Source organism: Solanum tuberosum, unplaced genomic scaffold (assembly GCF_000226075.1).
Source record: "Solanum tuberosum cultivar DM 1-3 516 R44 unplaced genomic scaffold, SolTub_3.0 scf00021, whole genome shotgun sequence".
Lineage (NCBI taxonomy): Eukaryota > Viridiplantae > Streptophyta > Magnoliopsida > Solanales > Solanaceae > Solanum > Solanum tuberosum.
In genome coordinates, this window is record NW_006238947.1 from 89,675 (window position 1) to 107,128 (window position 17,454).

Below are 17,454 nucleotides of genomic sequence, written 5' to 3' on the forward strand. Positions count from 1 at the left end.
TCAAGCTCACACATCACATATCTTTAGGGGCAAACATGTTTCCTTTGTTATTGATGTAACCAAAACTCTAATTCATCAACTAGAATACAACAAGATGGAATTATTAAGCTAGAAGCACAAACAAGTGACAAAACTAGTTGGCTTAGTTATAAGTCGCCTCCATCTCTAACTCTTAAGGTTTTGATTTCGAGTGAAGAACCACTGATGAACACCACCCTGAGAATGCCCGAAAGATAAAAGAAGCATACAGATACAGTTACTGCACACCACTCCACCTCGCCCAGTCCACAAACTGCATTCCAGCATATATATTGTTGGCAAATCGCACACCAACCGTGAATGCCATTGCAACAGGCGGAAACTGCTTTCCCATTGGAGAAGATTCCACCAGACGTTCTAATCCGGTCACAATCTGTAACCTGGTGTTTGAAGAAACTCCGAGGAAAACACCTACATATAACACGTTAACCAAATGAGGCAGGCAGGATGGAAGTTATAGAAAAGAACGCAGCTTGCAATGACGATGCATCAAAGAAGGCTAAAACGCAACATGATTCAAGAAACACTAAGAGTAGAATATGCATTTTACTTAATTGAGAAGATAGGAAGTGGGAGGTAAAATCTGAAGATTCAAGTCCAAAATTTTCAACCTTTACCAGATGTAAGAGAGTTAATTTCGTCAAATTTTGAAAAGAAACATGTGATTTCTTGATTGCATCATCACTCACGCAAATTGCAATATCATCATTGACTACGAAAATTTGTAAATCTCCCCTATACTACAATATTATGTCATGCAATATCATCATTGACTTAATTCATTTTGTGGAAAAAATGCTATATAATGCAAGGAATCGTTAAATAACCAGAAGATGGTCTCAGTGGAAGTAGTTCAACATTTCAACGTAACAAGTACTATAATACAGTCTAGAATTTTCAACAAGACAATTCAATGATAATATACAGGAAGAGCTGGAAAGAGATAAACAGGAATCAGGAAATGTAAAGCACTCAGAATACATAATGTAGCTAGTAGATAAAGGTTTGGAAATCATTTGCTTTATGAACTTTATTATCAAAAGCAGGAACATATAGGAATGAAGTGAAGGCGTACCCCAAAGTAATGCACTCTTTACAAGAGGTGGAACAGGAACATCGTGCTCTGATTTCTTGACGCTCCTGATGAACAAACATGTTAGTAAGAAAGGGACAACACAAACATGTTAAAAGAAGTATAATATCTACTTTGATCAACAACAAGAGCATATACAGACTCATGCATCAAACTGTCACCCTACACAAATTATTAGCTGCAGGAAAGAAAATCTGCAGTGGACTCCGTTCAACTTCTGGGGTTCAACCATGAAAAGTAGAACCTAAAGATTAATAAAATTGTTGTGTCTAACAAATATTCCTTAAAAACTTAGCTTTCAAGGTTCTACTTTTGATATTCATGTAATATCATCAGCCAGTCTGATTTCTTGATCCTTTCATAGTTATGAAATAACTCGGGAGAACATTACAACACACTAGACCAGTATGACTAACTGACCAATCTAACATATCCCTTTTGGACATCACGAATCAAGTAATGTCCCATAAAGATTTTGATGCTGGGAGAGGTACATCACTTATGATGAATCAGGAGAGGGTTAGACAAGGACATGGTTTCTGAGAAAACCATCAAAATTTATAAGTGGAAAGGTATTTAACTTAATATGAACCAGTTAGGAAATAGATGAAGAGATACGTATCAGATAAAAGAAGTATAATAGATATATCTACTTCAGTGCAATGGGTTAACCCATGAAATCCACGAGGTCACCTCGACTTCTCATAATTCAGTTACTATCTGCAAACCTCACTTCCCCTTATTCTTTTACTTGTCGGAATAAATTTTTCCATCAGAATTAGTAAACAAGACACCATACAAAGACGAGATAAAATATATTTTTATCATTAGTATGATCAAGAATTGCATTGAAAGCATTAAAAGGTAATTCTATGCTAAAAAGGTGAAACACCAGTTGAAACTTAAGGACTTAGTACAAGATACTGAATCATATTTTTTGACAATGGATACTGAAAGATATTACAGTCACTTCTTTCCTGTTTTACTTTTTTTTTTATGACGGTCGTGTCCGTCCCAGCTTATGCACCTTGACTATTCCAGCCTTCCTTTTTTCGTATGGCATTGCCACTCCCTTTGGCAGCATCCACTAATTCGGAACTTAATTTGAAACTGGTACCTGCTACCTCCCACCAGCACAGGTACCGGGTAGCTCTACCTCTACACACCAAGGCATGGTAGATGAGAAGAAATCATCTACGCAGTATTTTCGCCTCCGCTGAGATTCAAATCAGAGACCTCATGGTTCTCCAACCACTTCACGGGCAACTAGGCTACACCCTTGGGTGCTATGGTTTACTTTTTTGATTAATTAATATTGATGTTTGCACTGTCACTCAAACAGTAGTTTAGTGGAATTGCAAAATGAGAGCATCCAGTCTGTTCACTACTGAATTCTCCTTCAAAGAAAAATCCAAGGAGATGATGCTTCATGCCCCTCTTTTGACCTCCTATCTCATCAATTGTAATCATACCACTTCTTTAAGCAGCCATCCTTCACTTACTGGCTGAAAGGTTTAGTTTTCACACCCAGCCTTCTTGTGAATTTTGGCAAGTCACATGGTGTTGGTACCCCCACAATCTTCTTACTTCCTCCTTGCAATCAAACCTTTATCTCTTTCCTTCGCAAATGTTCTTACTGGGGTAGTTTCACTAATGTTGTTCCCAGCAACATCCAGGTCTTGGTCTCTTACATGAAACCATAGCCATTAGTTTGTTTCCGTTATATCCCTGTTGAGACAACAGCTTGACCTGTTATGCATATCTTCAGTGGCATCAACAGGTTTCTTCGGTCTTGAGTGGGCTCATGACCATTGAGACTAACATTTACATATGTACTTGTCTATCAGGGCAAAATAATTGTTCTCAGATCCTTCAGTTTGAACTCCAACAGTTTTCCATGCCCAATCAGAATTACAATTGATTAGATTCCTTCTTCCTTATCAAAGCAGTGAAGCACCGTGGGCTTGCTTCAATGGGTCTACAGTCTAACCAGCTACTTGCCTATCTTGTCTGAGGAAAGCTTCTCTGTGACAGATCCATTTTGAATCTATGCACCATCACCTTGCTCCTGTCCCTCCCCTCTAAACACCGCCAAGGCCTTTTCCATTGACCTTGTCCTCCACCGAATTGAATAACCATTGTCTCTTACACATCCACAGCTCTCATTTAGAAAACAAAACCAGAGAATGGCAAGATAGCCATTCAATCCGGATTAGGAAAGAACAGATGAAAAAAAAATGCAATGGTTTGGTTCCTAAAGTTAGCTCCTTAGTCCTTATATATCAGGCATTGAAACTAGTTTATAGAAAAACAATGAAAAATGTAATATCTTCTTTATGCGAAGGAAAAAAAATCTGATATCCTGATAATGGCAGAACTTGAATTTTGAAGTAATGGGTGCTCCACTCTCTTTAGCTACAGTTGCTACAGCCACAAAGTATAAGCACACAAATAATTAAAAACTAAATGTGAAAACATTTAACAATATACTATAATTAATATTATAATTAAAAAAGGAGAATTTATTCACAATTATCCTTCATGATTTTCATACACTGAATACACAATAAATAATATCAGTATCAAATTACATGCATTGGGTGTCTACACCAAGTAAGCAGATGCATGATTGAACATGATGTCAGCGTAAAGCTATCAGCTTTAGATAGAGTTTTTATTTAACTACAAAAAGGTTTAAACCATACATGAATTTTCTATAATAGGAGAAGATGAAGTTTTGTTTGTTTGTTTTGGTTTGATGGGGTTTGGAGGGAAAGAAATTAAAGAAAAAAAGCACCAAAATAAAAGAAGAAAGGAAAAGACCAATTCATTTTTAGAGAAGAATGGGTCACGAAATTTGAGAAAAAATAAAATGGAAAGTAGAAAAGTTAAAATGAAGCGAATAAAGTTGAAGGAGAGAAATCAAAACATTGAGGGGATTAGTGTCAAAATGGTCTAGAGAAGGATTCAATCCTGCGACAGCTAGAGGTATGGAGCTCCCTGTTGCATTTCCAAACCAAAGCACCCACCAGACTATTTTGTTCATAGGTGCTGACTTAATAATATTTATTGTCGTATTAGTTGTTCAAATAAAATAAAAGTTCCGCATCAAAGACAATGATTGCTCGAACTCCCATAGGGCTCCACGTGAGTCCACCCTGTATCTTGACACTCAAATATACATATCTAACTGGAGAAGTAGAACACTAATTTAAAACAAGGCAACATTTAGGGGTTCGAGTTTCGCAATGAAGAATTCTAGTTTATGAATCTCCAAAAGTATGATCATTGGTTCCTGATGAATCCCAAGTTCAAATCCAGGAAGGAGTAAGACAGAAATTTATAATATCTTCACGCAGCATCTATGTAAACTAAACCAGGAAAAACAACAAGTCAACAACAACAACGACAAATAATAGCCACAATAGTAGTATTAGTGATATCAGAGAGAAACAAACCGCTTGGCAGTCATTATCATATTTGCAATTCCTTGGCCAATGATACCACAACCAAACCCGACGAATCCATATAGAATGCCCTAAAGAAATATGAAGAACTGTACGTTACACAATTGAATGCATTTATGAAAAGGAACAGAGAGAATGATATATGTAAACATACATACTGCAATCTATTTATAGCATATACTTCAATTATGCAAGTTTTACCTTGTAAAAATAAGCAGCAACTCTCTGATTCAATGTAAATCTACACCCTGGCCTTTCAGCTTCAAAAACGCTGCAGCAGATGAGTAATTAAAGTGAAAATCTTCTAAATAGTGCTCAAATTAAATGCAACAATATCACAGGGATTGCATAAGTCAAAACCTGCTTGGAAGTGCTCCATAAGCTCTCTGAAAACGACCAACAAAACCCTGAGATACAGACGGTTGCCCAATTCGAGCATATGGTGCTAGCAACCCAACTAGAGCTACATTGACAGCAACGCCAACCAACATATCTGCAGCATACAATTCAAATTCCGCCCAAAAATCTTTGCCCCTCTTTTGAACTTCTGCTACTGTTGCACAAGTAGTATCAATGACTATCTACATCACAGAACCAACGGAAGCCGTGAATTCCAAGTTAAAAGGCATATCAAGTATAAACATCACGAAGAAACAAAAAAACAATGAACAGTAGGTAAGGTGCCACGTGATTTCAAGGTCCATAGAAATTCACCACGCGTAATGCAAGTTTAGCATGGTTATACAACTAGAATTACTAATTGCTCCAAGTCATAAGATATGTAAACAGAATCACAGACACAACACGATGCACACTAATAGCAGTAGCTCAAGGAGCAACTATTTCTACTGTACTACAGTTCAATGATTTATTTACAGAACAGCAATATCAAAATCAAGCTTAGCACAAACCTCAGTTCCAACTTTGAAAAGAAATGATGGATCAGCCAACATTCTGTTCCGCAGCATAGCGGACGACCTCATTGCAGCCCCAAGCCAAGCTGACCCCTACATTCACGAAAACACGAATTGCAATCAAAGAAACAATCAAAATGCACATGTCCAATAAACCATTTTGTAAACAGGTTAATCATTTTCACCTAATCAATGTTTACCTGCAAGTCCAAATATCTAAGCAAAAGTAGCTTTCTGATCCCAACACTCTTTGCAGCCTCTATCATATCAGCAGGAAGTGTAGCCCCACGAGCCTCTGCCTCTCTCATCACATCCTCAAACTTCAGTAATGGCCCAAATTCATCTTCTTCCTCATCACCTTCTCCATTGTCCCCTCCACCACCACCTCCGCCGCCGCCGCCACCACCACCACCAGGGTATTTCCCATTTCCACCATTCCCAACAGCTAAATCTCCCTCCCCATCGCCACCATTATCAGCATCAAGAAGACTTACATCTTTCCCAACAGAGTAAGTATCATTCTCTTTGAGTACCGTCTCTACACTAACACCAGATATTGATTTACCCTCTGGATTCAATGAACTCTTAACCAAAAATCTTGACTTGCAATTCTTCTGACAAACCAAATAACCGATTTTCCTCATACCCACAAAATCTTGGCTCTTAACAAACGTAAAGTTAGAGTCTTTAATGGACCCCATGATAAAGATTTCATTTTTCAGAGATGTAAACTGAGATAACCTGATACCTGATGAACAACCAGCCATTTTCTACCAACCCCACAATTTTTTTGCTCAAATTAATTCAAGAAAAGTCGACAAATATTCTGGGATTTCCCAAATAAAGCCTAGAAATGAAAGAAATGCAGCAAAAAAGCAAAATGAGTAGTGGAATTTGATGATGATTGTATGATTAAGCTAGGTTAAGCTCTACTTATTTCGCCACAGTTTACCTAGTAGGAATTTCACAAGAGTGTGTAGGGTGGGGAGGGGTGGGTGGGGTTGGGGGGGCGTGCATGAGAGAATCAGAGAAACATATAAAAATTAGATTTTTCCATTGAATGATTTGATAAAAAGAGTGTCACCTTAAATTGCCTCTATTTTTAAAGTATAAAATACTTATAAAATAAGAAGTGAGGTTTTTGTTTTGAGTGACTTTAAGGTGGAAAAAAAAAAGTTAAAATTATAGGAATGACATAGTATAAGATATAAAGGAACATATACTATATTTAATACGATGTGAACTTGGACTACTTTGTAGACAATACAACATATTAAAAATAAAATAACCTTAGTAGATTAATAAGATTACTTAGCTAATTCTCAGATATTAGCGATATTTAGATTAGATTTCGTGAGGACTATATCAAAAACATACGCAAAAGGAGTGGCGATATACGCAAAAAGGAAAGCATCATATGTTTCTGTTGCATCAATAAAAATACATAAAAAAGTTTCAAAAACTCATCTCGAAACATGACCTATAAGTCATACAGACACAATTTTACTATTGCTCCAAGATGCATTACATTGATTAAAAAAAAATGCCGGATGGAAGGATAAGGTATGAAATAGTATAACATTTATTGGTTTGTGAAATGATATTATTCCACTAAAACATGGAACATTAATGAAGAATGTTTAATTGAGATTTCACATTATTGATTCCAAGCCCGAATAAAGGAGGACGGTTGCCAAGGGTCAGTCGGAAACAACCTCTCTATCCCAAAGGCAGGGGTAAGGTTGCGTACATGTTACCCTCCCCAAACCCTACTTCTTGTTGTTGTTTACTTAAGATTTCGTAAGATGCTGTTCTATTGTCTGAAAACTCTAAATGAAGAACTTCTATATGCGTAATTTGAGTCCTTTTGTTAAAAAATTTTAGTTAAAGAAGAAAGATTTCCATCACAGAATTAGCTTGTATGATCAAGATTGCAGAAGTTAACGCGCAGATATTAAGAGAATTATAAGAGTTTGATAATCAAAGATGAAAAAACAAAATGGTTTATTCAATTTCCATTCACAAATTCCAATCAGTGTTTACATTTAGAAAGGGAAATTCCTAATGTTATTTGTGTTGTTTCATCTTCACAATCCAGCAATGTTTGGACTACTGAGGCCATTGTAGGCCTTTTGTTTCTGTCCTGCTCAACACAAGAAATGCCTATTTCAATCAGTGTCACTGCCTGGTTCTTGCTTAAATTTACCTTCTAGTCGTGGATCGACAAGTTTCTCCACCCAAGAATCTTCTCCACTTTGGATCTTCCTCTTCACCATCCTGACAAATTTTCCGAGCTGTGAATCTTGTTCGTCATCACATTCACTATCATCCACCACCCAACTTGACAGCCTACTTCCTTTGATCATTTCTAGTATTACAATCCCAACGGCATAAACATCAACTTTTGCTGTTATAGGTTGGTTCAAAGCCCATTCAGGAGCCATGTAGCCTTTAGTACCGCGAATCTTTGTGAAATCTGAACCAGGGCCACCTCTTTGGGAGAGCTTTGCAAGTCCAAAATCTGCAATCTTGGGCTCGAATTCACTATCGAGAAGTATATTTTCAGGCTTAACATCACAATGAATCACCCATTCAAGACATTCATGATGAAGATATGCCAGACCTTTGGCTGTCCCTAGTGCCACTGCAAACCTTTGTTTCCATCCAAGAATATCAGCCCTGGAAAGATGCCTGTCAAGTGATGAGTTCTCGACATATTCATAGACCAAAAGCTGACGTCTACCTTCAGAACAAAATCCCCACATCCTCACCAAATGCATATGGTTGATTCTTCCTATGGTAGTCATCTCTGCCCAAAATTCTTCTTGAAACTCATTTGAAAGTTTCTTGACTGCTACCGCTCTTCCGTCTGCTAAAACTCCTTTATAAACAGCTCCTGAACCTCCTCTTCCTAGCTCAACCTTGAAGTTTTTCGTTGCTTTCTTAAGTTCAGTATACGTAAACCTCCTGAATTGAGTCGATGACACCATTTTATATCCATCCTCAATGGAAGCAGGAATCCCATGTTTACTAAACAACGCCCACCAGCCTAACACGAAGAACAGAATCTCTATTCCACCAAGGGTGGAACAAAACAGGTAAAGATAAATCCACTTCACCTTCTTAAAATCGAATACATACATAGAAGGAGAACCAAAAAGAACGTTTTGGGGACTCAATCCACATTTTACATCAGTACCTTCAAGCATCAAATGACCTGATTCTGATGCACTTAGATTCATAGGGAGTTTCAAAAACACACTTCCAGGGAAACCAGGAGACCTGTATCCATTGAAAAGGATGCCTTTAGTATAGCATGATCCCTCCCCAGTACGCCTATAGACAAATGCACGACAACGTGGATCACCCAAGCACAATTCCCTACAAGATTCAAATGACAAAGGAGTAGTGGCATTGAGATCAAAACCCCAATAATCAACATTAGGAACTTCCACAAACTTGACATGTCTAGACTCCAAACTTCTTGATCTAAACATTGGCCTACAACCTCTACTCCAATCACTTCCATCAACTATCTCATATCCAGGAGGACATGTACATTTAGGCTTCGATACATAAGTACATATCGAAAATCTTCCACATATTCCATGCACAATACAAGGTTGTGCAATAGCTTGCCACGACATCTTCCATAACCCTGTCGAGTTATCCAAACTATACATCCTCAAATTCCCATCAGTATCTATAGTCAATCTTCTCAATATCCCAAACCCCATATCAGAAACATTGAATTGCAACATATCACTTGAGAAAAATCTACCCATTCCATCAAAATAAGCAAATCTACTACTATTCTGACTAGTTCTACCATTCCCATACACATCCCTATCGCGACTAGGCCAGTATATACTCGAAACTAAAGGACCATCATAAATCATTCTCAATACATTATCACTATCAAAGTACAAACTAAAGTATCCAGGTGATAAACTCCCTTTCCTCAAAGGAGGAACTAATCTATGATTCTTGGTAAATCTTTGATAAGGCAACAAAGTATCAGTAGGCAAATCAAAACTCTGCCACAAAACATCACCTTTAGGATTCTTCAATACTAAGTTTCCTGTTTCAAGAACCTCAGCCTTTTCAACATCAAATGATGTTGTGTTTGTTTGCCAAACAATTGTATCATCAACATCTGTTAAAACTAAAGCTCCATTCTTTCTTAATGTCAACTTTGACCCTTTGAGATTAACAGGCCTATCTTGTTTAGCATTCCAAACAACAGTTTTATCTCTTGAATTTGTATACCAAATTCCAAAATAATAAGCATTACTAGTACTTTCTATAGGATAAAAACCACAAGTGAATGTTTTTTGTGGAGAAGTAATGAAATGTGAATCATCTTTAACTGAAAAAGAATCACCTTTAAGCAAAATTCTTGATGATGTTATCAAAGGGAAAGACAAAACAAGAAATGAGAAAACTAAAAAGGGAAAAAGATAGTAAAGTTTCAAACTTTTCATGGTTTCAAGAATTTGGATAAAATCATAAATGTTGAAAGTTGATGAAGGGAAAGAAGTAATGGGGTTGCTTTATACTGTATAGATATTTTTTTTTTTAAGATTTAGAAACATTAGTCAAACATCTAAAATTGGTTCAAGAAAAAAATAAAAAGAAACATCCCCGTTGGTTCAAATTGAAATGATTTATTAGCAAGTGGGAATTTAAGAATGACAATGATTTGAGGACATGTTTTTGCTCTTTTCTTTTTTTAAGTTGGTATTTTGTTGGTTTATTTTTACTCGTTCACTATACTCAGTTCCTAATCCATACCTAACTTTAATCAATTCTTATTACATTAATTCAATTATTTTATTTATTATTCTATAAATATATACTCCCTGCGTTTCACAAAGAATGACCTCCTTTCCTTTTTAGTCAGTTTAAAAAAGAATGACCTATTTTCTTTTTTGGTAACATTTTACTTTTTGCTTTCCACGTGGCATGTTTAAGACCACAAGATTAAGGGCAATTTTGTACATTTGACGTAACTTTAATTTTGGACCACAAGATTCAAACTTATTTATTTACTTAAACTTTGTGCCAAGTTAAACCAGGTCATTTTTTGTGAAACGGTGGGAGTATTAAGCTAATACTGAACAAATAAAATGAACTGACAATATATAAATAGGCATATGTTTGTTTGACATTGAGGCGGCTGACAAAAATGGTTATCATTATTAGGCTTGGTTATTGATGGAAGAATTAAACTATATTAAAAAGAATGAATTAAAAATTGGTTTAATGATATAACGTGTGGAAGTAAGTTTAAAGATCATGATCCAAATTTCAAAGATGACAAAAAAAAAAAAAAAAAAAAAACCATATCATTTAAACATCACATTAATATAAAAAGATGAAAGCAAAAAGAATTAGTAATTTCTTCTGACCCTTTTTTGAATTATTTAGAATTAATTTTTTTAAAAAGAATTAGAAGTATTCTCCCAAATACGCATCACGCATGACACATACGGATAGGAATATAAATTCAGGGACGGATTCAATATTTCAGTATGAGTTCATATATTTTTGACGTAGAATAAAAATTTATGTATAATCAGTAGACGTAGAATAAAAATTTATATATTTAAAATATACCAAAATTATAATAAATACAAATTAATATGAATTCATATTTTCAATGTTTCATCTACCTCCCTTGTACAACAACCTCAAGAGTAATGGTGACCAATTCATAGTATTCTATTTCAATATTCCTTAAAGACAAATAACTTTTTGAAGATAATATTAATAAAATAATAATTAATTAAAAGAGCATGATTTTAGAGAGGACAAATCAATCCAGATATATATTATTTTTTTATTAAAAATAAATAAAATAAAATATAAGAGTTGTAGTCGTAATATTGCAAATGTGAAAAAAGATCTGTAAAACAAACAAAACGTAAAGAAAGGTCTTTGAATTTTTTTCTAAACTTTAAATTTTGAATTTGCTCAAATATAACTGGACTTAATTGGGGGTAGTTGCATTTGCATGCCTTCTCACGAAGGACTTGTAAATTAATTTGTCAAAAGTCATTAGTGGTCTTTTATTAAAAAAAAAATTCCAGTCTATCTTTACCTTAGAAGAAGGGAACCTAAGAAACAATTCATTGACTCATAGACCAAAATTGGGATCTTAATATCACAGTTGAATTGTCTTCATTAGATTAAAAAATAAGTTAAAATGTGAAAAGTGTTTATATAGCAATTTAAATCAGTCAAAAAATTATATGTCAGTACATTGAAAGGTTATATTTTTAGCTATCGAGACTTTTCTGTTATATTGATGAGAAAATTGTGATTAAGTGACCATTTATGACAGTACTTAGGATTGATACTAGATTTATAAAGAACAATTCTTTGAAGTAATATGAATTATCTAAAAAAGTAAATATAAGGCAATGCTTGCCACGAAATATATTGCTCTTGAAGTTCTCATGATAAGGCCAATGCACCATCAATTAGTGTGGTGGCGAACATGATACACTCTAGATTCTATCTTGTAAACAGGAAAGATATAGAAAATATATAGTGCTAGATTCATAAGATTCTATAATCAACAGCATCAATATATATTATTTTACTTAGCTCGTCTCTTCCATGACATTCCAAACCAAACAACCTTATATTCAAGGATTCCTACAGATAACATTCACCATTACCCCATCTTTTTTATCTCTAACTATCACTATCGCCCACTATAATCAACTATTATCGCTCATTACCTACGACCACTGTCCTCATTCATAACCACCACTGTCGTCAATTACCACAACTAGTCATCACCATTAACCATTATATTCGATTGTTACCATCAATAACTATTACTATAATAATCAGCCATTACTATGTAACAACAATCACCACTATCAACCATCACTATATATTGACAAATATCGATATTAACCACTATCACTATGATCAACCACAATTATCAAGTGCCACAACCAACTACCATCATTAACCACCACCTATAAAAAGAATTTGTGAAAGCAAGAAAAATGGTGACTCAACTAGGCCTATTTTTGAATTATTATATGGTATAAAAGAATATATTCGAAGTCTTCTCATATAAACTCATGATACAAGTGGGGAATGGATTAGAATTGGAATAATTGAGAGAGATAGTTGCATTTGCCTTCCCACGGAGAACTTGTCAAAAGTCACTCACTATTGGTTTTTTATATTGGTTTTGTTTTTCAAGTCTTTATCTTTACCTTAGAAAAAGGGCACCCACCGGAATATATTTTCAGTTTCCACAAGGCTAGTTTACTTAATTCCTCCATTCATCTTTACTTGTTCAGTATACTAAAAGTACTTATCCGAGAGTATTCATTTTACAACATTTAGATGAACTGTAATTATTAATTTCATCTGACCCTTTTTTGAATTATTTGGAATTAATTTTTTTTAAAGAATTAAAAGTCTTCTCCCAAATACGCATCACGCATGACACACACGTATAGGAATATAAATTCAGAAACGGATTCAATATTTCAGTATGAGTTCATATATTTTTTGACGTAGAATAAAAAATTTATATATTTTAAAAATATACCCAAAAATTATAATAAATACAAATTAATATGAATTCATATCTTCAATGTTTCATGTACCTCCCTTGTACAACAACCTCAAGAGTAATGGTGAACAATTCATAGTATTCTATTTCAATATTCCTTAAAGATAAATAACTTTTTGAAGATAATATTAATAAAATAATAATTAATTAAAAGAGCATGATTTTAGAGAGGACAAATCAATCCAGATATATATATTTTTTTAATTAAAAATAAATAAAATAAACTATAAGAGTTGTAGTCGTAATATTGCAAATGTGAAAAAAGATCTGTAAAACAAACAAAATGTAAAGAAAGGTCTTTAAATTTTTTTATAAACTTTAAATTTTGAATCTGCTCAAATATAACTGGACTTAATTTTGGGTAATTGCATTTGCATGCCTTCTCACGAAGGACTTGTAAATTAATTTGTCAAAAGTCATTAGTGGTCTTTTATTAATTTTTTTTCCAGACTATCTTTATCTTAGAAGAAGGGAACCCACGGGATATTTCAGTTTATTAATTGTCATGTATCAAAAATTCCAAAGAGACAATTCATTGACTCATAGACCAAAATTGGGATCTTAATATCACAGTTGAATTATCTTCTTTAGATTAAAAAATAAGTTAAAATGTGAAAAGTGTTTATATAGCAATTTAAATCAGTCAAAAAATCAGATGTCAGTACATTGAAAGGTTATATTTTTAGCTATTGAGACTTTTTTGTTATATTGATGAGAAAATTGTGATTAAGTGACCATTTATGACATTACTTAGGATTGATACTAGATTTATAAAGAACAACTAGGTAACTTGGCCGCGCTACGCGCGGTCATAAAATATTATATCAAAAATATAAATTAATTTTTTGATATTATTTGAATATAAAAGAGCTATTAGTTCAAAATTAATTAAATAGATTAAAATTTAAATTTGAATTCATCTTATTATTCACACTGAACTAATTTCTAACAAATAAAATATACTATTACATGAAAGAAGGAAAAGTCCTTTTTTTATTTTTCGTTAAATATAAATTGATTAAAGATAAACAAAGATCACTAAAAAGATTATTTGAGAAAAAGAGAAGAAAATAGTTTATCCATAACAAAGTGAAAATAACTGTATTTATATGCCAGAAATTATAACGTATACAGATTTTAAAAGTAGAGTTTAGAAAATAAAATAAAAAACAAAACTAATCATTTTTTGTAATTTACACACAGTATATATGTAATAATTAGCTTACTTGTATATATAATATGTAATTTCGTGAAACATCGTAGATTGAAGACAGAGAATTGATTTTTAAATTATATACTTTTTAATTTTTTTCTTCACTTATACTTTAAAAAAATATACTTAATAACATAAAGTTTATAATGTGAAAATAATAATAATAAAAAGACTAAATCAACCGGTAATTATATGATAGTTGAAATATATTGTAAAATTTATAAAAATAATTTGATAAATAGAAATTGTGATGTCTAAAACAAAAAATGAACATACATAAATTATATTAAATTTAAATTGCTAAGTATAGTTCAATTGTCTAGCTAATTATATTTTTATAGACATGAAGGTGACATTTGGATAATCAAAATGTTATAATAATTTTGGTCACTTCACAGATAATTAAGAGATTGTTTTAACTTTTTTATATTTTTTACACTTTCTTACATTACATACTCCCCTCATTTCAAAATAAATATTTATTTTTTATTTTTTATTTTGCTTTGAATCGTGTTTTACATAATCATGAAGACTTTGATGATGTTTTTTTTTTCAATTTTATCCTTATTTAATCAAAAGAAATTTATATAACCAAAAACATGGGTCAAAGAACTATATATATTAAAGTTAATTTAGTAAAAATATCTTACTGTATAGTCCCGCCCCAAACTAAAAAACAAAGTTGACATACTACGAAAAGGTGAATATCATGGAATTGAAGAGTACATAACAAAATGAAATTGAATTACACTAACTTATGTCTTAGTAGTTATGTGAGGAAGACTTCAAGAAAAATTAAGGAAAACACTATTTCAAATATGAAATAAAAAAGATAATCTCAAGTAGGGGTTTCATGAAATAAATAATTATGAACTTATATAAACAAAATTGTGGAATTTTTAAAGAAAAAATATAAATAGTTCTATCTGCAATAGTATTTTTAAACCTTTGTTAGTAGTTAGTATTATTACACATAAAGTTACAATAACTAATTTGCATCTAAACCAAAAACATACTTGCAATAATAAAAAATTATAAAAATTCAAACTAAAGAAGTTACATGGAGAATAAAAGCATACACATCTTCCTTGGAACCTTATCATAAGAAAATAGATAAAAATAAGAATACAAAATCAATGCCCACTTTTTTGATCTCTTGTCCGACACCCTCTTTGACAAACTAATCAACATTCAAGAGTCTTCTTCATCGTGTCAAGTTAAAGCATGAAATGGATAAATATAATAAATACTACAAAGAACAATGAAATATAAAGAATAATCTTGAGTTGGAATTTCATGAAACAAAAAACTTGTGAATGTATATTGATAAAAAAATAGAGAGATATCATAAAGTATCTTAAATTTTATAATTTAATAGTTGGGGGCTATGAATATGAAAACTTAAAAGTCATGGAATTAATGATATTATTAAAAATTGAAGTTTAATAGATTTATGTTACGGAGGTAAAACTTAAAAATTAAATAAAAAAGAAAAAACACAAATAAAGTGCATAAAAGAAATACATTTATATTATATAAAAATATTATTTTTTTGAATTGAATAAATAAAAATAAAAATAAAAAAGAGAAAAGAAAGGAAAAAAATCATAAAATTTAACTATCGTGAATAGTTTGTTGGAATTATTTTTAAATCAAATATGGCTATTGATGAAAATATAAGTAAATATGATTAGTTTTAATGGTCTTTTATGTTTTAGGTGATTTTTTTGGTATTTTAAAATTAGATAAAAGGCCAAAAAAGATAAATTCAATTGAAACCCTTAGAGAGGGTCATGTCACCGTTTTTATATTCAGCTTTACTATTATATATAAATTTGTAATAATTAAATATTTCACTTTTGCAGTAAAATATTAGTTTAAATAAAAGGAAAAAGACAAATACAAATAAATGTATTAGAGAAATGCCACATATTATACAAAGAAAAGACAAAGAAAACATACCTTTACAATGAATTATGGATACATATCATGAAAAATATTCTGGATACATATTTAGAAAATATATTTTTCATGTAATTAAATACACATATTTATGCAATTTATATATGGAACATATTCATCTTACCTTTTTCTATTCATTTGCTTTTTTTTGAACGTCCAAATTTAAAATCATAAATCTCTATTTATAGAACCTGTAAAAGAACAAAATTTATGTTAGCATATTTTTATAAAATCTTTACAAATAAAAATGTAAACAAATGAAGGATGAAGAATAATGATTTAAAAAACCATGTGAAAGTAGTTACAAAAGAAAAAATATATGTTTAAATGAGTAAGGAAAATGACTAAAAGAAGGCAGAGGATGAAAGTAAAACAAAAATACAGTAAAATGAAGCTTTCAGTAGTATTAGTTTTTATGGACTTGAAATAACAATAAATTTGTAATTAAAGCTAAGAAATTAATTAGAATTTGACTTTTAATATGACCACGTTTTAGGAGACGTTTTAAAACGGTAGTACCATTTATCTTGTGTATTTAATATTTTTTTTTGACAATTTTTTAATAAAAATGAAGAAAAAAATGCTAAGAAAATTAAAAAATCTGAGAAGATAGATAAATTCCTGATCAATGAGGCATGCCACATCAGCGGACTTATGTTCCTCCTTTATATATATATATATTGATTCTTTAAAGTAATATGAATTATCTAAAAAAGTAAATATAAGGCAATGCTTGCCACAAAATATATTGCTCTTGAAGTTCTCATGATAAGGCCAATGCACCATCAATTAGTGTGGTGGCGAACATGATACACTCTAGATTCTATCTTGTAAACAGGAAAGATATAGAAAATATATCGTGCTAGATTCATAAGATTCTATAATCAATAGCATCAATATATATTATTTTACTTAGCTTGTCTCTTCCATGACTTTCCGAATCAAACAACCCCAATCAACCTTATATTCAAGGATTTCGAAAGATAACATTCACCATTACCCCATCTTTTTATATCTCTAACTATCACTATCGCCCACTATAATCAACTATTATCGCTCATTACCTACGACCACCGTCCTCATTCATAACCACCACTGTCGTCAATTACCACAACTAGTCGTCACCATTAGCCATTATATTCGATTGTTACCGTCAATAA

General features: G+C 32.2%; 2 protein-coding genes across 2 annotated transcripts; both read right to left on the reverse strand.

The window, feature by feature from the left end:
* On the reverse strand, window positions 1–6,546 carry LOC102591402 (protein RETICULATA, chloroplastic). Its single transcript, XM_006340926.2, has 7 exons — window positions 5,714–6,546; window positions 5,511–5,606; window positions 4,960–5,180; window positions 4,801–4,870; window positions 4,591–4,670; window positions 1,115–1,179; window positions 1–450 (listed from the first exon to the last, which is right to left on the reverse strand). The coding sequence occupies exons 1-7, from the start codon at window positions 6,278–6,280 to the stop codon at window positions 257–259; spliced, it is 1,293 nt and encodes a 430-aa protein (XP_006340988.1). The 5' UTR covers window positions 6,281–6,546; the 3' UTR covers window positions 1–256.
* Window positions 6,547–7,545: 999 nt separating this feature from the next.
* Window positions 7,546–10,037, reverse strand: LOC102603792 (putative receptor protein kinase ZmPK1). The gene is given in 2 exon segments (XM_015306038.1): window positions 7,546–7,710; window positions 7,712–10,037. Coding segments are annotated over 2 exon segments (2,451 nt in total). The 5' UTR covers window positions 9,998–10,037.
* Between the last annotated feature and the right edge of the window lie 7,417 nt (window positions 10,038–17,454).